At 39.8% G+C, this 24,983-nt stretch overlaps 1 protein-coding gene and 1 long non-coding RNA gene across 7 annotated transcripts in view; one reads left to right on the plus strand and one right to left on the minus strand.

Moving 5' to 3' along the window:
* The first annotated feature begins 773 nt into the window (after window positions 1–773).
* The window catches only part of NCAM2 (neural cell adhesion molecule 2), a 193,650-nt gene continuing 169,440 nt past the window's right edge, over window positions 774–24,983 (plus strand). For 2 of the 3 annotated variants that reach the window (XM_083439234.1, XM_083439235.1), the window contains exon 1: window positions 774–1,077. In XM_083439234.1, the coding sequence (XP_083295360.1) occupies window positions 1,026–1,077 (52 nt within the window). In that variant the 5' untranslated portion in view covers window positions 774–1,025. The remainder of the gene's footprint in view (window positions 1,078–24,983) is intronic. The other variant, XM_083439233.1, reaches the window with a different exon arrangement.
* LOC310676698 overlaps window positions 20,644–24,983 on the minus strand; it is a 35,995-nt gene continuing 31,655 nt past the window's right edge. For all 4 annotated transcript variants that reach the window (XR_014510682.1, XR_014510683.1, XR_014510684.1 and 1 more), the window contains exon 7: window positions 20,644–20,732. This is a non-coding gene — a long non-coding RNA (uncharacterized lncRNA). The remainder of the gene's footprint in view (window positions 20,733–24,983) is intronic.

The following is a 24,983-nucleotide window of genomic DNA, read 5'->3' on the forward strand; positions in this document are numbered from 1 at the left end:
TAAAAAAGCAAGGAAAAAAGAAAAGAAAACCGCTTTCCCTCGCAGATTCAGACATGTCTTTACAGACAGCCACTCCCCGCGTTGTTCTGGAGCCTCACCCACCGCAGCCCACCCCGCTTGCAGCACCTAGCAGGCAGATTTTGTCACTGAAGAAACCTTTCTGACCACAGATTCCTCCTCCAGCAGCAGCAGCAGCAGCCTTTCCTTCCCGACGCGTCTCCCTCCTTCCCCGCACCTCGGTGCAACCTGTCGCACTGCACAGGCATGTGAGCCCACGCAGCCCCTCCAAATCTGCATATCCGTCGCCTTTCAGCTCCTGCAAACTTTTTTTCCACCCTCTCTCTTTCCTGTTCTGCCTGGCCTCGCCACATGCCTTTTGCCCTTTCGCACTTCCCCACAGCTCCGCGGGCAGCTCCCTTTCCTCTTCTCCTCGAAAACCTGCTCGCAGCCAGCCAGCAGAGCCGTTTCCCCTTGGGCGGCATTCCGCCAGGGCGGGAAAGGCGCGGAATGTTGTAAGGAGCAGCGCCTGAGCGTCAAAAAGGCGCGGAAGAATCTCTCTCTCTCTTTCCCCTTCCTCGCTCTTTACCGCTCGTCGAGCTGGACCGGCTCCCGTTTGCGTGTGTGTGTGTGCGTTTTAAATCAAGCCGTGCATGTGTGCCGGCGGAGGGATACTTCCCATTCCTTCCTTCGTGTGTGTGTGTGTGTGTGTGTAACGGCTCCTCCTCTGCTGCTACCGCCGCCGCCTCCTTGATATAGCGAGGCGCAAAGAGGCGCTTGCAGTCACTCGGCGAACGGCGCTCGTGAGGAGGCTTCGGGGCTGGAGTTTGCTCTCGCGGCGCGCGTCTATGTGCGAGCGGGCGCGCGGCGGGCGCGCGCCTTTGACTGAAGGGGTGAGGAGACTTGAGCGCGAGGAGAGCGACGCAGTAGCAGCAGAGGCGGCGGCAAAGTAGGAGCGAGACTGCTGGCTTCGCCTCCGCTCGGCGCCTCTTAACTTGGGAACTGTCCACCAACGGGAGCTCCTGAAAATGAACCGCCTGACTCTTTACCTGCTCGGATTGTTCCTCAGTAGCGGGCAAGGTAGGAGAACGATTCCCCCTCCGCTTCCCTTCCTTCCCTTGTTCCATGAGCCCCTCAATCTTCCTCCATCTCTTCGTGATGCTTATAATGCAATTAAAATAACGCGCCCCCCTACCCTCACACTCCTATCGCCAGTAGCAGCAGCAACCTGACACTTGAAATATCATTTTGCCTTTTGCATTGGTCACCTTCTTAAATCGAGGAAGATCTCCCCGTTGATATATACGTCTGTGATATACGATGGAGAACGAGTGTGCTAACTGCAGTTTTCTTGGGGGCTAATCTTTCTCTGATCATTCGGAACAATGATTGTCCTTGTTTCTTCACAGCTGATTTTGATTTTTTTTTCTTCCTTCCCCTCCCCTCTCCTGGTACTGCAGTAAAAGGAATGGGATTGAATGTAAAGCCTTCCTCCACATACTAATTAAACTGGATTTACCCAATTTGAATGAATTTGAAAGAGGTTGGGAGTCCTTGCCAGTGAGGAAATCTGGAGGTTCCCCCCACCCCCACAAGAGGAAAAAATTGTCTCCTTGTGGTTCTGTAAGGAGAGCTTTCCTGGATTAAATTTGCCAACAGCAGACACTGGGTGCTGTGTTGTGTATGGCACATCTGTGTAGGTATGCACACAGCCGCTCTGATACAAGGTGGTGCATGGCATGTGTACATCCTTAGAACTGAATGGCAGTTGCATTGCAATAAGAAGGCAGAGGCAGAGGCTGCACCTTGGCGCTTTTGGTTTTCAGATATATGTTTGTGTGTTTAAACGTTCATTTTAGCAGTGTTTCGCTTGAAACAGAGGCTGGTCTGTGCCTGTTGTGTGCTTCTTACTCCTAGGTTACTTCAGGATTCCACTACTTTTGGACAGGCAGAAGGAACATTGCACTGTATGAATGGGACGCACTAACAGAACCCCTTTGTGCAAATTAATTGCAGCGTTTCAAACTGTTTAGACAAGTTTTTGGCATGACTTAAAGAGTCAGTTAAATTGCTGGAGGAGCTTGTTTTGCCCTCCCTGGGAAGGGATTTATAGGTATTATGGCAATTAGCGACATGGAAGTTCATATATATATGTGTGTTAGTGTGTATGCATGCTGGGCGAAAGCTGGACAGATGCATGCCATACACTTTATTTATAAAGCATATCTAAGAAGGGGGGGGGGGTGGAATTTCACCAACTGGGATTACTTCTGGACTTGCATTTTCTAGGTTGCTCTTTTTACTGAATTATTCTGTCCAGCAGGGGGTGATAGAGTTCTACTGAAATGGCTAAGTTTGTTAATTTCACTCTATGTCAAAGCAAGGCTTTTACACAGGCAGAAAGAGAGTGAGTCTGTCTTCTATCATTCTTCAAGCACAGCTTGACATTTTGGATGTGACTTCTTCAATTCTCTGTTCTCATCTCCTCCCCCCCCCCTCAGCTGAGCACAGGCAGTGATATGCAAATTAGCTGCACAAGCCATTTTCCTGCCCTGCTTCCCTTCCATCAAACACGTTTAGAATTAAGACCTGCAGTATCTTTTTTTTTTAAGCAACATCAACAATGCAGGTTTATAAAATGCTTAAGAGCAAACTGTTGCACATTTTCAAACCAATGATAATTAGGGATACTGAGGACTGTATCTCACATAATTATTTTGTATCTCGTGTCCTTAGGAATGTAAGTCACTGGATACTATTATCTTAAGTGAAAATGCTGTTTTCTTTTCTTTTTTTGCTATCTCTGGGTAGACTTCGGATCAATTGTATTTAGTAATTTAGTACTGCCCTGAGGATATTCAGCAGAACAACAGTCAGACCTAAGAGAAGAGGCAATGGAAGACAGTAGCCTAAGCATTCACATCTGCTTAGCGGGGTAGTTTGTGGAGCATGGTGTTGCTAAGGTTCAAGAAATAGATGGGTGCAAATTTGCAAATTCATATTGTTCTTCAGCTGGGAAGATTCCATGTCCTAAAAATGACTGAACTGCAAACAACATATTTATTGATCAATTTTGCACTCTGCTATAACTCTGAAGAATACCACATCCAAGGCTAGACCTTATTGATTCATCAGTAGAACTAGACGTATGCCTTCAAGATCAGTTCTTTGGGTCAGATTGCTTTTGATAAAATTTGCATGGAAGAGAGATTGTATTTTAATCATTTCTGAAGGTCTTTTCAACATGCAGTGTGCTTTATAGTTGGTCATCCATACAGTAGTTCTGTGAAATAGTGGCTTGTCCAGAACCACTGGGTTTCATAGTCAATTACAAACCATGTTTCATGGTTTTTTTTTAAGGTACAAATACAACATGTTATTTTCATCCACCACATCCCTCATATGTTTGCATATGTATGTGCATCTTTGTCAGAGTAATCTATCTCACTGAAACCCATATACGGATTGCTACAATTGTTGTGGATGGAACGACATAAAAGGCTAAATAAAATTGCCTAAACAAAAGGCAAGAATTAAGAAGAGAAACTTCGTTCATTAACAAGAAACACATACATCTTGTTGGGTGGGGACCTTGGAAAAAAATTGGGAGCTTGCAATTTGGAACAATTCTGTCGGTTAAAATGTCAGAATTATTTGGGCATCCTATTAACTTCTTAACTGTGTACTCATCTAGAATCTTAGAATGCATGTTATCTCTCAATAACTGAAAGAAGTGGGAGAGCATATGGGAGGCACAAATAAAATAGACAGTAATCACTGGGGTCATTTGTTTTAGATATACAAACCCCCAAGGTTCAGGTTTTATGTTGGTAATATAGTTGATGTGGATTTTATGAAGCATGGTTGAAGCTTGTTTCTTTGGAAAGCATTGTGTTGTTAGATTGGTGAAGGAAGAATGCATTTCTTTTTAAGCAATCGCAATATGTTTGAGCTGAAGCAACTGCTTGCTCAGAATAGCAGAAGTAAAAAATTGCCAAGCCTGAGTGCTAATCAATGTCATAATTAAATAAGAAGGCCCAAATCAACACATTTAATTGTACTGATAATGCGATATGCACTCCAAAAACACGTTTTGAAGAGTATGTTGTCTTTTAAAAAAAGTAATATCTGAAAAGTGTCTAGATCAGTATTTTCCAACCTTGGGTCTCCAGCTGTTTTTGCACTACAACTCCCAACATCCCTAGCTAGCAAGACCAATGGTTGGATCATGATGGGAATTGTAGTCCAAAAACAACTGGAGACCCAAGGTTGGGAAACTTTGGTCTTGATAATTTAAATCCTTGTAGGCCCACATTTAACTAGAAGATGCAAAAAATGTTGGCTTACAACATTTAAGTTGTCTCTATAAAATATGTGTAAAAGGTAGATTCACAGAAAATAGATTAAGCCCATTTTGTTACTATAAGGAGTTCTGATTTATAGAGGATGATGGGATGCCAGGTTAAGATTTCATAGAGGTTAATATTAATGCTTATTTAGGATCTCTAAAACTGCTTAGCTTTATGATGGAATAGGACATTGTTTCTGTACAATGGTGAATTGAAACAAGTACAGTACATTCTGATCCTTCTGTTATGCTCAATATGATCTGAGAAAGATTTTGCTGAAGGCCTGGATGTAAATGTACATATGAATAAATAATATGGCTCTTACCTGACACTCCCATCTCTCCTTCTGAAATACAACACTTGTCTGAAGGAATTTCACTATCACTTCTTAAAAAGGGACAGGGCAAGTGTCAGCTTGTAATATTAAGGTAATATTAGACTACTACAGAAAATCACTTTGATTTTCCCTCCTCTTTGATTGAACTACAAAAAAGTCTTGCCTGGAAAGAGCAGTGTTGCTAACATTAGCAGTTACCTAAAGCACCCCTGGCACTCAAACAAGGGTAGCTATTCCTGCTACTTTTGCCCTGATGAGCAACTGATTGGCAAAACAGAGTTACATTCTGATGACATGTCAGGGCTTTTATTCTTCCTCACTACATTCTTCAAAATAAACAGCATAGCACAGGCGAGTGATCTCCTACAATCCTTCCTGAAAAGAGAACTGGGCTGATGCTGAAAGGTAATTATAGAGGATGTTAATGTGCCAAGAGTGCTCTGTTGGCTGAAAATAAGAACATTATGACCTTAAAACAAAAGAAAACCAAGAAAGTTTGTTTACTTTGTGAGAGAGAAGCTTTAAAATTGGTTGGATAAAGTTGCATTTTAAAAATTGAACCATGTTGCTGGCATTTTGCTTCCCCCCCCCAAAAAAAAAGCCAGAAAGGACTTTTTTTACTAACTTAAACGATATCATGCTGGATGTTGAATGGGATTCAGTTGGCTTTAATCCATATACATCTACTTAAATGGATTATTTGTAAGACTAAAAGAGATGGTAGTGTATTAATTCTGTTTGGGATTCTTCTGATGGGAATTTGCGTGGAGTTCATAGGCCTCTCTTAGTGAATGGGTAAGCACACTGTGTATGAAAACAACTCTCGCATCATTTTAAAGCCATATTTTCATATTTCATTTCATTTATTTATTTCTTTTATTCATTACGTATCATGTTCTCTGGGTTGGTCTCAACACAAATCCTCAGTAATAAATAAAAACCAAAAAGAATCAGTAGCATACCTTGGTCAGTGTTCAGCTTTAGATAAATCTCACAGATGGTACACTTGATGCAGCACTCCATTTTCTTGTATATGTACTTGCATGTAGAAAGCATTTGCGTGAGAATTGTTGTTGGCTACATTTACAGTATAGTGCACACTTGGCCAAATGCCTCTGCCTCTCTGATTGGTCAGAATTTCTTGTGTGAAATATTCTAATTAGTAGTATTTCCCTCTCTCTAAAGTAGGCCTGCTGTGGACCAGCTCAGTTGTTACATCTGAATCCTTAGATATGTGTACATGGCAGATCTGGGAACAGGAATATTCTTACTACCATTTTGCAAATGCACTCACTTCCATTAACACACTGCCTTGAACTACCAACTACTGCTGCCACAGCAAATTGCAAGGATTTAGATATTGCAGTGAAAAAGGGAGATTTGAAAGATCCAAATTTAGGCCTATCTACCTCTCGTCTTGGCCTGTCAGTATCAGCTATTTTAGATATAATAATGTGGCGACAACCAAATGCAATATGCTTTCGACATAAACTAGGTATTGAATTTGTATGCTTTTAAATGGCAGTAGAATTTAGTTTATCTACAGATTTACAAGAAAATACACTGTGGCTGGTTTTTTTTAAGATTTCAACTTTTCATGCTTTTCAGCAAATCAGATTCGGAGTCTAAATTTAGTGGTATTTGCTCAATAGCTTTAAATAACTGTTCTTCTCATTTTATCTATTTATCTCTTCCTTTCTGTGACACACACACAATGAAATCAATGGGAGTATTTGTATGAACAGGATGACTTCAGCAAAAGTATATTTCTGGAAGTTTAATAATTGCTTTCTACCATCCTCTGCTGTTTGGAAATAAATCTTACTTGGAATTCAGATGTTTGTGGCAGAGTCTCTGGGCCTGAACATGAGGGCTGTAAATTCTGAATTATATGTGCAATGCATCATGTGCTCTAATAACTAGGTCCTTTACCTTAATGGGTGGGGGGGGGAGTTTTGTTAGATCACATCACATACAAACCAATTCATTCCTTCCATTCTATAAATAAATTATAAAAAAAGAAAAGCACTTTAATATGACCTCAGCTAAGCAGTGTTAAGATTACCCACTTGATACCCACAGATGTGCATAATTTTTGACATGTGTAACTTATTAAAATAATATATTTTCCTCTCAGAAAAGTGCCACGTAAGTGGTTAAATCCAGACTTTGTTGTGTTTAGAGTAGACCCACTGAAATAGTAAGTCCTATTATTTTAACCGGTCTACTCTAAAGCATGACTTTGGATCAAAGCCAATAACTGGTTAATCATCATCATCATCATCATCATACAGCGGCAACTGATAAGGCCTTCAAAAGGTCCCAGAATTCAACAATGACGTCTGCACTTTTGTCAGCATCCTACAGTACGTTGGGGAGTGATATATGTGATGAGCTGGAGGAAGCAGATGGATGATTCACTTCTTGTACATTGCATATGTACTCCACTTTCAGTTGTCAAGATGGCAGCCAGAGCTGTGGTTTATCTAGGCTCTGCAGCTTGTTTTTATTTTATTTTTTTGCTTTTTTAATGTAGTGTTTATGTTTTTAAATGCTGTCACCACCCCAGTACTTTATTCAGTGATTCTAAGGTGTGCTCAAGCATTTTCATAGTTTTTGTACTTCAAGGCTTCATGCATTTTAGGTTTTACTCTAATCTATCATGGTTGCTACATCAGCATGGGAGATGTCATCAGAGCTCTCTGCATCTGGAGTGCAACTGAACGAGTCTCCCATAACAAGTAGTAGGATTCTGAAAACTGCCTTCATTATTGTCACCATAGTTTTGTAAGTACATTGAACTCCATCGCTCCTTGAGGTTTTTTAGTTAATTATCAGTTGAGGAAAAACTCTTTCCCCCAAACGCTGGTTATTCTGGCTGACAACTCAGGATTATACAACATATAAGAACAACTATATGATGTTGAAATTCACACTACAGGGGCACTTGTAATAGAATGGCATTCCAATAAGCTATATAAAAATAATAATATTCTTCCAAGAAAGTACCCCATATCTATCCTTACTTGTTCACATGAGCTGAGGTGGTGGTTGACTAAATGTAGCCTGAATTTCTTTGCAGTTGATGGAGGTGAAGGAGTGCTATGGGGTTCAACTTGGTGAGAATAGATACTTTCCACCTGGTTGCCACAAGAAAAGGGATATGGTACACTTTATAAGGAAATGTTGTCTGTATTCAGATCTGAGGAGCTCTAATGGTACACATTTTTTATTGGCCATACAATTACTTTATGTCACACAGAACTACCAAATTTGTTAAAGAGGCCATGAAGATGCAAAAACCATTGATAGGCTCTGGAGACTATGTGTGTTAATGCATTCTGTTCTGATTTTGCAAGGGAAAGTTTCTATTCAATTTATTATGACAATGAACTGTGTAGGCATGTGTTTTGTTGTTCCTTTATTGAACTTGGGCTACGTAGTGTAACTGCTTGGGACGTGATACTTATATGTTGTAACGTTTTTCCCAATTAGTCCCTTGCTAGGCACAACTACAAATTAAGTTTGTACAGTGCTTCCTTTGTTCTAAATAGTATATTGAGTCGCTTGTCACAATCCTCATTATATCTTCTCCACTGTTGATCATGCAAGTGTTTGAAAAACTTTTACTCCTTTATTCAAGAGCATGGAATCAACTTCTGTGAAATACTAACAGTGTATTTAGTCTTGCTACATTCAGACTGTACCACATAGTGTCCCTTTCTCTCAGTGTTCCTCCAGCTTTAATTCCATATACATCTTCATTGCTGTTGTCTGAAAACAAATCTCTTTGAAGAGCTCTAAACAAAATGTTACACAATTCAATCAGAGTAATATGTATCTTATCGCAAGGGAAATAGCAAGGGAAATAACAAGTTTACATAACTAGTAAAAACAAATATTTCTTATAAATAATTCTGCACAACTGGTAGCTATCTTTATGCAAACATTCTCCCCTTCAATTAATGATTCTGCAGCAAGGGAAAAGGGACGCGGGTGGCACTGTGGGCAAAACCTCAGCGCCTAGGACTTGCTGATCACATGGCCAGCGGTTCGAATCCCCGTGGCGGGGTGCACTCCCGTCGTTCGGTCCCAGCGCCCGCCAACCTAGCAGTTCGAAAGCACCCCCGGGTGCAAGTAGATAAATAGGGACCGCTTACCAGCGGGAAGGTAAACGGTGTTTCCGTGTGCTGCACTGGTTCGCCAGATGCAGCTTGTCATGCTGGCCACGTGACCTGGAAGTGTCTGCGGACAGTGCAGGCTCCCGGCCTCTAGAGTGAGATGAGCACACAACCCTAGAGTCTGTCAAGACTGGCCCATACGGGCAGGGGTACCTTTACCTTTTTAGCAAGGGGAAGTAATCAATTTTGCAATGGAAAAAAATTCTTTGATTTTGAAAACTTGCACTGTTGGTTATTTTTACATTTGTAAAAACAAGACAGATGCGATGCACATACCTATAGCCTCTTGTTTTAAATACAAACAATTTCTGAATTCCCATCCCCATGTGCTATGGGATATGGGCCAGGTTCCCAACATAAATGAATATATTGTTACAGATATGAGGTAACAGAGTTTAGGGGTGCAAACGCACTCATAATTGCTAGAGTTAGTGAATGTTAGAAAATAATATATGGTAGAATTTAGATAATATTTGGAGTAATGAAGGGAAGATGCAAGGCAAATAAAAAATACAGGCTGAACCAGTTTTCCTGTTCAGGAGATTGCTGATAGTGTCACCATTAAGAAGAGAAGGAAAAACTAAGTACCGGAAGAACAATTGACCATGCAGATGCTGTCTTCCCCACCAGCTGTGTGTTAGTTAGCTGAAGACAATAGCAGAGTTCAGATGGGGAGGTTGCCTGGGTAATAAGGGTATGTAGTGTTCTTTTGAAATTTAGAGGTTAAGAAAGAAGGGAGAGGACTTAATGAGCTGCTGTGAAGGCCAGAACCATCTTGGCATGATGGGACAGAGGCACAAAGATGGTGTTCAGGATGCCTTGGATTTCAATGCTGCACTGTTGTGGGAAACAAGCCCTTTGTGAGATGTAATGCTCTGAACTGTCTCCAAAGTACACCCAGGTGTAAATACAGTATGTATACAATAAGCCATGTTTATTAAGGATACTAGTTTCCTCTGTGTTGCCCATGGAAACACATCCCAGGTTAGCTCCTGGAACTCCTGGATTCATGCTACTGTTCGGCAGAGATTGGGGGTGGCGCACAACTTCTGTAGCAATATAAACTTTTTAAAACAACCTTACAAAACACACTTCAGGGCACTGATTGATTACCAGTAAAGGCAAATATGACTTGGGCTGTACATATGTCAGAGCTCATCTTCGTTTCTCAATCCCACTGTACCCTACAACTTGATCTTGTGGTTGTTTTTCTTGAACAGATGATGTACGTAGAGACATGCCATTCTGTAGCGTAATTATGGACATAGTCCTAGGGAAATGGGATAGATCTGTTCACTTTTGTAATGACAGCCTGTTTACCCCAAATAATGACAATTGCCATTCACACAGCTTGATATTATGCTTCATACCTTTTTGTGGGTGCAAAACAGGAACCTGGAGGAAGTCCTTTGCATGCTGATTCAAGTTATGCTGAAATCCATCCTCCAGTTTCTCAAAGGTTTTCAATTTTTCTCCCTCATTCTTGAGGTGCTTTCAGATCTGAAAGCTTGCTTTATTATGAGATGGCCATGGGTAATGTGTGTGCATTTTAATTTCCATTCAATAGTTCTCTAGCCCTCTACAGATTCTCTGCTTGTGATTCCTGATCTGGATAACGTCCATGGAAAGGAGCTTTAATTGAAGAATAGAAAGCCAGATGTTACAAAGCACATGAGACGGTTCAATTGTTGACATTGTTGACATTATTTTTAAGGGGAAATCTTTCAGGGTTTTTTTTTTTTCCTTTTTTAAATCCGACCACTTAAAAATGAACAGCTGTTGTATGCACCGGAAGCACCCTACTCCCAACTTGCTATGCTTTTAGAAGAGTTCAGCTGAAGAGGTCATGGGGTTTTCAGGATGCTCACAAAAGCCCTTGGCCACTTGGAAAATAAGCACAGCAAAACTCTGCACCTCACCTGTGAGAACTTCTCCATTTTGATCATTTTATGATGCAGATTCTTTTCTCTTTAATTGATGGAGATTGACTGGGAGGGGGGAATTCAAGAGACATTTTAGCATGGCACTAATGCTGATACTAAGCTTTGTGCTGTGCAGGGCTCTGGTGCTGACATCAGGCCCTTGTTCTAACATGAAGAAACAAGTTGTGCCTTTGCAGCTACACTAGGATCCTCATGCCTGTTCCTGAGTGCAGCTGCATAGAATCTGGGCTTTAATAATGAACAAGAGCATCATTCTTATGTTACCATTTGTGTACCAAATTTAAAATCAATGGCAAGCAGTAGCTGCTTCAAATATATGATGCTCTCTGCTAGGAAATCTCACTGGAGCTCTAGCATGGTCATATTACATTTAATTACTGGATATAGTTTTTTTACAATAAGGTGCTTGGGAATTACGTTCATTAACCTAGAACCTTCCTGCTCTCATCTGCACTATAGATTAAAATCTTTTTTATTGGGGAATGCTGTAGTGAAGCAGGGTGAAGTATGGACATCTAACAGAATTCTAGCACTTCACAAAATTTACATTGCTCGTATTTTGTCAGGGGAGCCATGTTAGTTAAAGTAGTATAAGACCAATAAAAACTAGATAAGTATTCTTTTTAAATAATCAGAGCAGGATTCAATGGCCTTTTGGCATACTGCAGAAGAATAATGACAAGTAAGCACATGATCATAAACCTACACTTTTTTGACATGTGAAGTTCTCATTTTTCTAAGAAATCTTTAACAACAACCGTATTATCAGACCAGCTATGAATGTTTACCCATAAACTTTTCATTACATCTGAAGTCTAGGGGTTTTTATTTTCCCTTTGGTTGATGTTATGTAGATACTGATAACAGTTTGACAACTATGATAATAATGAATACTTAAGATCTAAGGGAGTCAAGAGATTAAAATAAAACTCTTTGCAGCATAAATGGGATTGCCATCTAAAATTGGACTGAGTCTTTAATTTCACCCACTTCAGGCAATACCTAAGTTTATTTCCATGCCAATCTGAATTCATTTCCTAGCTAAATACCACACACCCATGATCTCCCCACACCCGAATACCCTTCTCGGATATTCCATCCTGCTTATCTCATTGTTGTTGCTGGAGAAAAGGAAGAGAGGGATGAATATTCACACTTTTTCTGGTAGACGAGTAGGCACTTGGGTATAGTTACATTCTACACCAACTTTTAGAACGAGAGTATAAATTATCTTGATGGCATTATAATGATAGAACACTGAAAAGTTCAGACACCTTTTTTTTTTTTTTAAACCACCACTCCTGCAGCAGCTGTTTTGTGGTTGTGAGACTTCTGGCATTGTTTGGCCATGTTACTCTGTTGCTCTGGAATGTTCAGTTCAATAAACTAAGCAATTTGAAGTACATATGGAGTGAAGGAAGAGTAACTTATTAGTTTGCTTGGGATGAAAACTTCACAGTGTACACTAGGAAATGGTCCTGGTATTCACTGAAGCTTCAGGACAGGGAACCTAGTAAATTCAATGAAGCCAAAGGCAACAAACGGAGAAATATGAATTTGAAGAAAGAGTAGATGGAGAATTCAAGTAGGGGCAGTCATGGGTTAGCTTTGAATAAATTTTGCAGGAGAGAGGAGTGATCAGGAAGCTGGCTAGGAGGGCTGGGACTGCACCCTTGGATAAAGAAAAACATAAGGAACTGATCAGAAAGATGTTCTCTTCCTCCCCCCACCCCTCAAGCCACCCATGTACCTTGGTAATACTTTATGGACAGCCAGAGCATCTGCTGAACATTGTGGGATAAGGAAGGGGGGAATTGCCTTGATCCTAGAATAATATCAGGACGTTTATGGAAAAAAGGTTTCAGAAGAGTCCCATGATCCCCAGAGAAGCTACAGGAAATGGTAAGCTTTCCTTCCTTGAATTTCCTTATCTCAGGATTCAAGCCATAGTGACCAAACAAAGTGGGCCAAAGTAGGTTGTGGGTTAAAAGCAGAAACCAAGGCAACATCAGGCACTGGAGCAGGCACATAGTTGAATAAAACAGAAACCAACAAAAGGAACTTACTCAGAACAAGAGATCATGTGAATAGCAGTGATTGGTTAGCAGCATCTCTGCAGATGTTGTTTGATTACAGCTCCCATCATCCCTGATCATTGGCCATGCTGACAGGGGTTGATGAGAGTTGGCGTCCAGCAACAGCTGGAGGGCCACAGGTTCACCACCCCGAGTCAGGAGCCTAAAAGAGCTTCTACTGTCACTAATATATTGTGACCAGACAACCCTTAGGAAGCAACCTGTGACAAGAAGCAGTAGCTAATGTTGGTGAGCAGTGGTAGTTACATCATTTTAGACTGTGGTTTTACTCATCCTGGGACGTGGGTGGCACTGTGGGTTAAAGCCTCAGCGCCTAGGGCTTGCCGATCAAGAGGTCGGCAGTTCAAATCCCCGCGGCGGGGTGCGCTCCCGTTGTTCGGTCCCAGCGCCTGCCAACCTAGCAGTTCGAAAGCACTCCCGGGTGCTTTACTCATCCTATGGGGCCCTCTCTGTAAATGGCAATGTGTGTTAACTTTACTATTTTTGGCATCTGTCTGCCTCAAGAGTGCACTTCCAGAGCTGAAGTCAAACCACAGTGCCTCCTGTGGCTGCAGAGACCAGTAACTCATATCTGCTGCTTCCTGTGTTGTTTTTGCTGAGTTGGCATCAGGAAAGTAATCACTCTGGGATGCAAGCCTGGGCAATGTGTATGGAAGTTGTGGGCTGCTCAGATAAGAAGACCTCCTCTTGACCTCACTGATGTGGCCCAAAGGAAAGCAGAGCAATGTATTTGGCACCAGTTTGGCTGCAGGAGTTGCCAGACAGAGATGTACAAGGTGCCATCTAACTACTTTAGGAGCTTCATTCCAGATTTGTGTAGGATTTACTCCTTAGCCATTTGTTCTCCTGAATGTCCCATGAGAAGTGGGTATTACTTTACTATTTTGCAGTGTTTAGAGACTCTTTGCATTCTGAACCTCTGCCCCCAAAGTCCTGCCCTGACAGTACCACTGCTTCTGCAGCTGAATGCCTCATTTTGATTTGAATGAAACATTCAACACTTTGGCTATAGGCTCCTAGTTATTGCTGTTTGTATTAAATTATAATAACAGTGGTCCTAATCTCTGTATATGTGAGATAACACGAGAACAGGTCTGTAAGTACTAAAAACAGATATGCTGTTCTTATTTATGGAAATAACTGTTATTCACAATCTGTGATTCACACTCTGAATGTATTGATTCCAAGGATATAGCATTTTAGATAACAGGGAACTTATACATATCATGTGAGTTTGGTGGCTTAGTTTCTGGTTTTATATTACAACTTCAAACTGTTTCAGAATGTTCAATATTCAAATCATGTTGCTAGTCATTGAAGCATTGGGGCTGGGTGATTGGATATTAAATGGCTTTGTGCCATTTATGGCAGTTCTGGGCTCTGATTCCAACAACTGCTAAGCGCTTGGATGGGTCTTCCCATAGATTTGCATTTGATTTCTGTAGCTATTTTTGCTCATAAATTCTGTGTACTTACAGGGTTATGATGTAATGCTTTTCCTTTTTAAAAAAGACTGGTACTTTTACAGGAGTATTTATTTTAAGATGTGTCGGTACAGCCCAATTTTAACATATCTAGCTCTATCCTAACTATGTTACTGCTATAAAAAAATGGAATCTTTCTGAATATATATTTTATTTGATATGATTGAATTTAATTGTAGATTTAGTTTTTTTACTCCTGCTTTTTGGCATATATGCACATTTTATTTTATTTTAATCACATATTATCATGTTCCAGTGTTGCTTGAACTATGCCTTTACATTGATAATTGTATGTGACTATGAGAAAGAGGCATGGGTTTGATAAATAAATCTGAGCTGAATTCAATTAATGAAGATGGTGGTTATTAAGAATTTGTGTGTAGAAAAGCATTAATATAATGTATGCCTACCTATTACTAAACATGTGGGTCAGTATCAGTTGGCCTTTATTTAAAATCAGCATTGTCTAGAGTGATGCACATAAGAATTCTAAGAGTTAATTACTCTTTCAGGACCCATTGGTCATAGCACTGGAACATCTGTGCTACATACCGCTATGCAAACATGCTGATTCATGCAGCTACAGTATGTCTATTACTAATAGAATTAGAAGCTGGAGAAGCTGATGCTGCATAATAAAGTTTGAAACCTAACGCGTAAATCTTTGATATGAAAATCAGTGGCACGTGAAAGAAAGAAATGTAAGGGGAGTTCAAGGCAATGCAATTGACCCCAAGCTTCACAGAGAATAAGAATTGTATTGTAAATGTCTGGATCTGAAAGATGAAGGTTTACTGAAAACAACAAGTTGGATTGGTACTGTAGAAAGTTCTTAAGTTCTAATGTGCTGTAGGTATAGTTCCCTTAGACTTTAATCTTTTTATATCATTCTTGCTTGTATATCTTTTATTTATACGCTAATTGCAACAGCAGCAGCAACAAAATATGGGCGGCTATGTTTATCTATTACAGCACTAACCTATAACCGCCTGCACTTCCCAGGCCATGCCCTCGCCACAACCTCATTGAGTGCTTTTCTTCATCAGGAATATGCTCTTCTGCAATAATGTCTCTTGCTTTTCTGCATGGAGAGTTGTGCATGAGTGTTACTTTGTAGAACCTCATACTTTCACGTGACTTGTATAATGTAGCCTACTGTACAAAGCTAAGAGGCACATCTATTGCCTCTGAGCATTCCCAGAATTGACATGTCCCCCCCCCCTCAGCAATGGATACCAACAAGGGAATGTGGCCCTTGGGCAATGCTTTATGAAATACTTTTCCATTCATACATGTTAGAACATAGAAACTTCCCTCCTTTTAAACACAAGAGGAGTTGTCCATAAGACCACATGTGGAACTGTGGGTCCCTTGTAGTATATCAGAAAGGATATCACAGAGCTGGAAAGGGGGAAGAAAGGGACAACCAAAATGATGAAGGAGTTGAAGCAAGTCCCAAATGAGGAAACATTTCATAATCTGGAGTGTTACAGTTTAGGTGATTAGGGCAGGGCATTGATAAATTGATACATGGAGGGAAATCTCCCCCTCTTTTAATACTAGAACCTGGGCAGTTTTACAGCCAGCTGCACCTGGAGAAGCTGGGGATTGAACCTGGGACCTTCTGCTTGCACGACAGGTGCTATTTTACCAAGCTGTATGTCTTAATATCCTGAGGGCTAGATCTGTCAAAATCCAGTTCATTCCAACTCTGCATGAGTATGGGACTAATTCTATGCTGTCCTGGTTCTATGCATATTTGTAAGGAAAAAACCTCTTTAAAAATTCATGCGAAAAGATGAGGCAGGTAAAGGCCTTTACTCTTTACATGGAGCCAGCCATGTTTTCCCCTGTTCAATTCTCCTGAAGAGCAATGGGATATCATCACTCCCTGAGGGAACTGCTGTTGTGGCTCCAGATGGCTGGATTATCTGCTTTCAAACATTTAAAGGAAAGAAATAGCTTTTAGAGGCAGTACTGCAATCCTCATACTACCTTGTAACTGGATCCACAGAACTGTGAATTCGGAGTGGACTCACAGACTGATCCAGGTAAATTTATGCTTAGATCAAATCATGTCAGCCTGTCTGAACTTGGTGGATTCCTTCTCCATGCCTAATTATGGTTCCCAACTTGGAAAAATTCATACTACCTCCAGTATTAGATGTAGAGTGACAATTATCAGGGAACAAAAGCAAACAATGGCTATTTCTCTCATGTCCAACTTTGGGGCTTCCCACAGGAGTCTGGTTGGCAGCTCTAGCAAAGAGGACTAGCGAGACATTTGGTACAATCCAGTTCTTCTAATGTTCTTATGGAAGATGAGATTTGTGCAATGGTGACATAGAACATTCCAGCTGTATTATTTGCAAAGAGATGACATCTTTCATCATTATGAAAGAGACTGAAGTTGTTTTCCAGATGACTTGTTTAGTGAGTACTCCTGTATGTGACGATGCCAGCTATTTACTGAGCGTTCATTCTGATTTGTTTTAATTGAAGTATAAACTGATCTGATCTGCTCAAACTGGACTGACGTGTGGGTCAGAACTTACTTATTCACCAGTTTTCACACTTCCCAAAAAATTGAATGCAGTTCTCAGCTCAAAAAACTTTCAGGAATATATTTAGAAATGTGTATTTTCAGATGAAATATTTTTTAAAATATGTCTTTAAATGTGGATATTCATCATTGCTTTGAGTGCATAGAAGCAGACTTATGTATGAAAACACAATAGTGCAGAATGGAATGTTGAAAAACTGAACTTCTCATCCCTTGTATCAAATAGTCACTCTGAGTTCTTGCTTCTTTCAAAATATAACTGCAAAAGTTCACTGAAGAAATTACAGGATGAGCCAAACACTGAAATTTTGGCATCCATACTCTGTATTTTATATCTGATTCTGAAATATTTTTTTATTGGGAAGGGGGCTTTTCCTAGCAGTCCATGAAATACACTGAAAAAAGGCCTTTCTAATTAGTAAAATCTTTGTTTGTAATGTTGCTGCTCTGCAGTGCTGACCAGAATGCTAAGTAGCTTTAATCCATATATCCCTTTTATCTGTGCAGGGTAGCTGCCAAATGTATGCCAGCCATTAACTTTAGAAGGTTTTTTGTTATGAAAATACAACTACCTGTTAGCCACCTAAGAAAAGGAACTCTTTCCCTAAAACACTACTGTTCTATATTTTTAGATTCCCAGGAATGATCAAATGGGGGTTAAGAAATGACAACCCCATTTTGGGGTCTACCTACCCTAATTTAAGGAGATTCTTTTATTAGTTCTTGAAATTATAGCTGTTGGATCATTGAGTGCTAAAGATACTATAAAATCGTGGTAATTTTCAGGTGCTCTTTACAGAAAGTGCAGTGCATGATTATTCCAGGCTTTTTGATTTAAACCTTTCCCTTTCCCTCCTGTATGAAGGATAAAGCCCTTAGCTAGAGTGATTACAATAATGTTATCTGAGAGCATGAATAGGAGGAAAGTACTGTGTAATGGACATATTAAAATTATAATGGGCCTGGTAAAGTATCATCTCACACTCGGAAGCACATGAGCAGACTAACAATAAACTGTTGAGCAAAATATATGCACTTCCACTGCTGCCCCAGGGAAAAGGTTGTGGTGACTTTTCAGAACCCCCTCCCCCCAATAACATTACCATTATGTCAGTGTTTTGTTTTGTGTGTGGATACAGGACCTACCTACATGTTAGATTATTTGTATGGTTTGTTGCACTAACATTTGTGAATTTTAATCCTAGGCGATCCCCACTATTGCATGTAGGCAGAGGAGATCTAACATTTTCTTCTTGAGCTACAGTGCTAATGGAAACCACTACCAGACTATATTTAGTTTTAGAAAAAGTGTCCCTTTGGCAACATACAGACCTCCTCCACCCCATTGCTAGCAGTTGCATGGTGTGATTTCTATGGTAGTGTTCCCATGGGCAATTTTATCCCTCCTGCAGCAGGAAGCAGAAAATTCCGGCAAGCTTGCTGTGGGCAGCTACATGCTTTTAATATAGTGAAATAGAAGGCGTGGGGTGGGGACTTGCCACCTTGTTATTAAGTAAATTAAGCCAAAATATTTACTCCTCTCTCAAAACGTTTGCAAGGTTTTTTGCTCCCTTGCTGCAGTTTTTGTGACTACTCCCTCCCCCACATATTTTATTGCCTATGTTCTGCACACACACACAAACCCAAATAAAAAGCTGGGCCAAAAATTCTGGTTCAGCTCTATTTCAAAACAGTGTAAAAGGGTTGTGAATCTTACACCTTGCACAGGATCAGGAATCTTTTGGCTCAGTCATTAAAGAAGCACATTTTCAGGCACATCAAAATCTCACCAATTGCCGCCAATTTCTTCAGGTCAAGTGCTGATGATTGGGCATGTTAAGTTTATATAGTTATCATTGCAACATAGTTGAGCATAAGCTAGTTTTTGTAATTTTGTGCTTTTAGAAACTGTGCTCATCACTTGCCACTAAACTAGAAGTGTGAGAAGGATCCTTAAAGCAATGAAAACATGAAGCACATTATACAGGAGTTTTTGTTGTAGTATAAAGAGACTTGCGATTCCTTGCAGCAGCATAGACTTTGGAAGTCTTTGAGATCACAGCACTGATCTTCAGCATCATTATATTTGTTTCCATTCTGCATCAAATTCGTGCAGACCTTAAGTGCATCTTCATTGGGTTTTATGTTGATACTGTATATATCACACAGGAAGCCAGATTGTTGTAGCTTTCGGAATTATATTGCTGTTTGGTAAAGCCTAAGACAGCACAGTAGAAACCTATTTTGAACTTCTGGTTTGGTTCTTGTGGTGCCTATTTTGGGGGCTCATACTCAAACTGCCATTTCTGTCTCAAACGTTGATAGTATTTCTAGATCCTTTGCAATCTCAGCAGCATCTGTCAAAACTTATTGAAAATGCTCATCGTACCTGCATCTCACAAGGTAATTCTTGGGCACTTGCAACTGGCTTGTAGCTGAATTTAAATCAGTTTCCTTATTTTGCAATAGCTTGCTTATAAGATTGACTTCAAAAAGGATGTTGCACTATGTAACAAGGGATACCACAACTTGAACTTACAAATTGCATTGGCAAGGGTCATAGCTTAAATTTAGGAAATATTTCCAGAGAACCTTTTAGGTGTGTGCCATCAAAAATCTCTATCTCTCAGCATTATATATACTACCAATATGATATCTTAGTGGTTTTAAAGCATCCGTCTGACTCTCCCAGCTTGTCTTGCTTAGTGGCTTAACAGTTATCCCTAAATTTGATACATGGCTTGTTATAATTTTCCAAGGTTGAGTCGATGCAGAGGAATAATTATATATCAGCAGAACGAAACTGAAGAAACTAGTTGCTCCCAGACAACACTTGCACCATTGGCTACTAAGTTTAATGAGTGTGCATTGAAGAGGACAAAAAACAGTTTATGTCCACGAGTCTCTTTTTTCTGCCATTTTCTTTGCTTTTCATCTTACTCCCATGATCATAACCTTTCATGATTATAACCTTGACCACATAGATTCACAACTGATAATCAAATTTTCTCAAGCTATCCAGGAAGAGTTTCTGTTATATAAAAGCACCTGCAAATTTAGTGGAACAAATCGCAAGAATTTTTTTATGATAGCCTCAGGCTCAGACACCTCACTATCTGATAGTCTGATTACATCAACATAATGCACATTCATTATCATTTGTTCAATATGACTAACATCAGGTATGCCGTCCAGAATAATTAAGTAGTATTCGGCTGAGTTTGCATGTGCTAAAACTCTGTTTTATAGCACCTGTTAGAAGCTGTATAAGCTTGTTTTTGGATATCTTATCCTAGGTAGTGAACCACTGTTTCTTGATCTTTAACTCTGTGCAAATTTTCATTCATTAGATCTAAAAGGACTAGTTTCCCTGCCTGAGCTGGCAGAACTGGTCTGGGAGGCAGTATTGAGGACTTTGGAGGGGCTGTAATATCCATGCCAAGGTGACTGGTTCTGGGGTGGCTCAGGACTTCATAGCTACCATGATGACCACGGGGCTGCCCTTAAAAGGCACCAGTCCAATGCATATGGCAGGCCACACTCTGGACCTTGTCACATTCTGGGATCAAGGTTTTCATCACCTTTTCCCTTCCAAAGAGGTGAGGACCAATGAAGATGATCCACCCTTGGAGGCTGATGGATCCAGTGGGTCTTCAAATGGCTCTGAGGGATTTTCCAGCTGTTATGACTGGTGCTCCTGTCCATGCCTTGGCCATACTCTGGAACATCTGGATGCTTTCCTGCTTTGTCGAGCCCACTTGGCTTCTTGGTACACTCCAGAGCTTGGGACAGAATGAAGTAACATTAATACTTGCTACACAGTGCTTGATAAGGAAGAGTAAGTCACCACTTGATGTTCAGTCAACTGACACATGAACAGTCCTTAGATAATGTTATGATTGTTCATGAAATTCCTACTCTACATTTTATTCTGTATTTTCTCACACCCTTCAGTTTCATTCCAACTCCACAATTCTATGATTCCTTGTTGCAGGAGGACTTGGTGATAAAAAGCTAAACTGGGTGATGATGTTCAAATTTAGTAAATAAATATGGGAGAGGTTATGGGCCTGTTTGTTTTTTGTTATGTATTTTGTGTTCTCATTTTTTATTTTGTTGTGAACTGCCCAGTGTTCTTCAGATGAAGGCTGGTACACAAACTTAACAAACAAACAAACAAACAAACAAACAAACAACAAAACAAATACATGAATGATTGCCCATAGTACTATTAGTAAATATGAATCTTGAGTTAAACTTTATAAAATCTGAATGCTGTGGCTGTATGGGAAATGACACGCTAGTAATGTCTTGGTAAAGAAGGATAAAATTGGAGACATGCCTATAATTCTAGTTAAATAGTACATGAAGTATCTTTGAAAACAGTGAATTGTGAAGTCTGAGTCAGTAGAGCATGAGAATCCCAATTTCAAGATTGTGAGTTTGAGCCCCACATTCGACGAAATATTCACACATTGCTGGGGATAGAACTAGATGACTGTCATGATCCCTTCCAACTCTACAATTCTATGATTCTATACTAATGACAAAACAGTTTTGTTTTTGTTTGTTTTTTAAAAAATGCAACATTTGTAAGATCAAACATGCACTCTTTTTCAAAACTAGAGGTATTAGGAATTTTCTAGTCACATTGCTAAAGGCGATGTAGTGTGTGTCCTTGTAAAATATCTGCATTTAAATATATTATTGCACAAGGCTATCTGTATGTATGCTACAGGTGGCTTGATATTAGTCTTAAAACAAACTACCAGAAATTATTTGCATAAGGTGTACTGTGCCTTTAGCATACTGGGCTTAATAGCCTATTTTGCTGTTTCCAATGTGCTTTCTTTTCTTTTGTGGGTGACAGATTATGGAAAAAACAGAGACTACAATTCTTTATTCAGTGGCATTTCCTCTGGATGTGGGAAACGGGGGCGCAGGAGGGGTTAAATATGCCATTTTAGTGTCTGTATGTGTATTGATATCCATGGAAAATATGGCTTTTGCAGACTTGGCAATAAAACCTAAGGTTTTCAGAAACCCCAACATTTTTGGATGAAACCAACTTTGCAGGATTTACAAACTGTTAAGTGCAAAAAGATGAAGCTAGTAATTCCGCATTTAGGTCACTGTATTTTTTAAGACATATATATCAAACTGATTTAGAAATAAACAAGTGTGATACCTAAATTAGTCTCGGCTGTTTTCTTCCTCTCAAGGTAGACTGTTTTAACATTTTACACAACCACTGCTGTGTGAACATTCTCCAAACTGCACTGCAGATTTTTAAAATAATATTTTTAGCTGAGCAATAAGGCCACCACCCCTTGCACACTCATGTGGGAGTAAATGCCATTGAACTCCTTTGGATATACTTCCGAAAAAACATACATAATCTCAAGCTGTTTCTGAATATCCTGGACATTTTCTTTCTTTTTAAAAAGGTATAGCACAGTCTTTTAATCACTACCTGGATAGCTTAACCCTATGAAGAGTTGGTCATGTCCTTCACATCTGATTAGTATACTGCTGTTATCCGAAAATCACAGTGTGGTTAACAATAAAAAACACACACAATGAGAACACAAATTACATAATAAAACAAATACAAACCAATAACCTATCTCCCACAAACACATTTGAAAGGCCAAATGCCTGGTATTTAAGTAGCTTCCATGAAAGATTCTCTATCACTAAAGTCACATTCACATTTCAATATGTCCTTTGGGTTTGTGATGTCTGAAACATTAGGCTGCTCCTATTAAAGTCAATGGCAAAGCTGTCTTTACCTATTAACTAAGAAGTGCCCTGCTTCATCCAACTAAAAGTCCATCTGGTATAGTATCCAAAATAGGGCACTGCACATGGAAGTATTAATTTATAAAAGCTTATTGTCATGTCTGTTTGTTTACTTGACTTCCTGTGGCATCCCATACACCACTTAGGGGAGGGAACTGCAAAGGTGACATGTACATGTCACATGTGTATGTGGAAATGCATGAAGCTTTCAGATAATACCACTTCCGTCTTGAATGCAAATTTGAGGAAGAACACTAAATCATTGCTCACAAGGTGTGTAAAGTTTGACTGAATTGGGTTTAATGCATCTGCCTCTGCTGCCATACAGAATGGGAAGACTTTTTCAAGAGACAAGTGCTGGATGGCAGGATAGATGCACCAGAATAATAATGCCAGGGAATGGACCTGTCAGTAGTTTTCAGTAACACTGACCATGGTATCCTCCTGGCCCATCTTCCTGGGCTGAGCTTAGGCACAGCATAATGGTGATTCCAATCCTTTTGGAGCAATATTCCCAAAAGGAAGTGTGCACAGATTTCTGCTCCATCACATGGCTTTTAATCTAGAGGGTGCCTCAGAACTCCATCTTTTCCCCAAACGTTTGCCTGAAAATACAGAGATACAGGCTATAATGTCACCAGTATACGGGTTTACCTTTCATCTTCATCTACCAACCCCAGGGAGGCTGTCATGCTCGTAAATAGGGGTCAGGAGCTGTTTTTTTTTTAAATTGGATTTTATCTGAACTAGCTGAGACTTAAACCAAATAAGATTAAGTTTCTTGGTAGGAAAACCAACTGCTCTAAATGGAGCTTTGTTGCTGACTATTGACTTGGCAGGAGAATTCTGCAGCTTTGAGGTTTTCTTGGACTTGGAAGTGCTAGGTACATCATAGGGTGGTACACCAGCAGAGACCATACCTAGAGAAGGGCGACCTAGTCTCTACTACTCAGCCACTGCTCATCTACTGACTAGAATATTCCCGTGTGTCTTCATTTGAAGGACGTACAGAAGCTGGTACAAAATGAAATCACCTGGATTATATTGGTGACCACCCAGAGACACCACAGCAGTGAAGGCTGCTGTACCTAATTGGCATGAGGGAACTAGGATTTGTCTTCCACAGAGGATTGGTAGCTTCATTGACCTCATAGATTAGATAGTGTGAGATGGATTATGCTTCCTATAGTTCCCTCCTTGAATGGACTGCGTGTGATGAGCAACGGTCAGATACTGGTTGATCCCAGGATAAGAACCAGGGTGGAATTGCTTAAAGGGGATGACAACAGAATGTATTCATTCTAAGTATCATCTTACTAAAGAGTGGCAGCCATGATGTGATGGGTATTTATTTGTGCCATATGTGAATAATGTGTGTCTCATGTCCTTGTTTCCATTTGGGGAAACAATAGTTTTTTCAAAGCTTTATGAAAATTACCATCCTCATCCTTGGCTGCAGCAGATTTTTAAGATTTTCTTTAAGAGCACATGACATTTTGAAGAGAATCTTGGGAATTCACTGAAATTATCCTATCTAATTCTGTCTTTCACTCCTCACTTCCCTCAAGAGTGTCATCTGTTTTTTTTATTTTGTTCATCTCCATCAGGATTTTCATAAAAGGACAAAAGGATTTTCCTTCTCAGCTGTTTTAACTCATTATCATTTGTCAAATATTGGACATTCCAATAATCCATCTTTAATACTCTGCTTCTAATAATACTAACCATCTGTTTGGTTGATGAAGATTTTGCAAACAGGATTAGCTAAAATTGAAAACTGTTCCACAGAATTAATCCACTATATATTAATATGCCAGGGCTGTTATTTCTTAATCATAAACTCCAAAGTCTTTGGAGCTCTCATTCTGTTTTAAGATGGTATCATTTTTCTGTATCATTACATTTAAAGATTTTCTATTTGAGAGGCTTCAGAAGAGCACCTAGGTAATAACAATACATTTGGTCCTCATAAATGATTTTATACATATTGCATTCATTTGGGATGGTGAAAGCAGTCTAAAAGAAAAAAAGGAATGTTGTTAAATGAGTTTTGGCATTGATTTATATAATTTATAAAAAAGAGTTTCAGTTTAGGTTGGGGCTGTGCTTCCAATGAAAGCAAATAATAATAAAAAAACAGAGCCAATGATGAATATTGTAAAAGTCATTTGATGTATGCGGGTAGGAGACATTTAGTATTTAGCCCAATGTGAGATGAGTGCCACACTCCA

This window comes from Podarcis tiliguerta, assembly GCF_965153285.1.
Source record: "Podarcis tiliguerta genome assembly, chromosome: 4".
Classification (NCBI taxonomy): domain Eukaryota; kingdom Metazoa; phylum Chordata; class Lepidosauria; order Squamata; family Lacertidae; genus Podarcis; species Podarcis tiliguerta.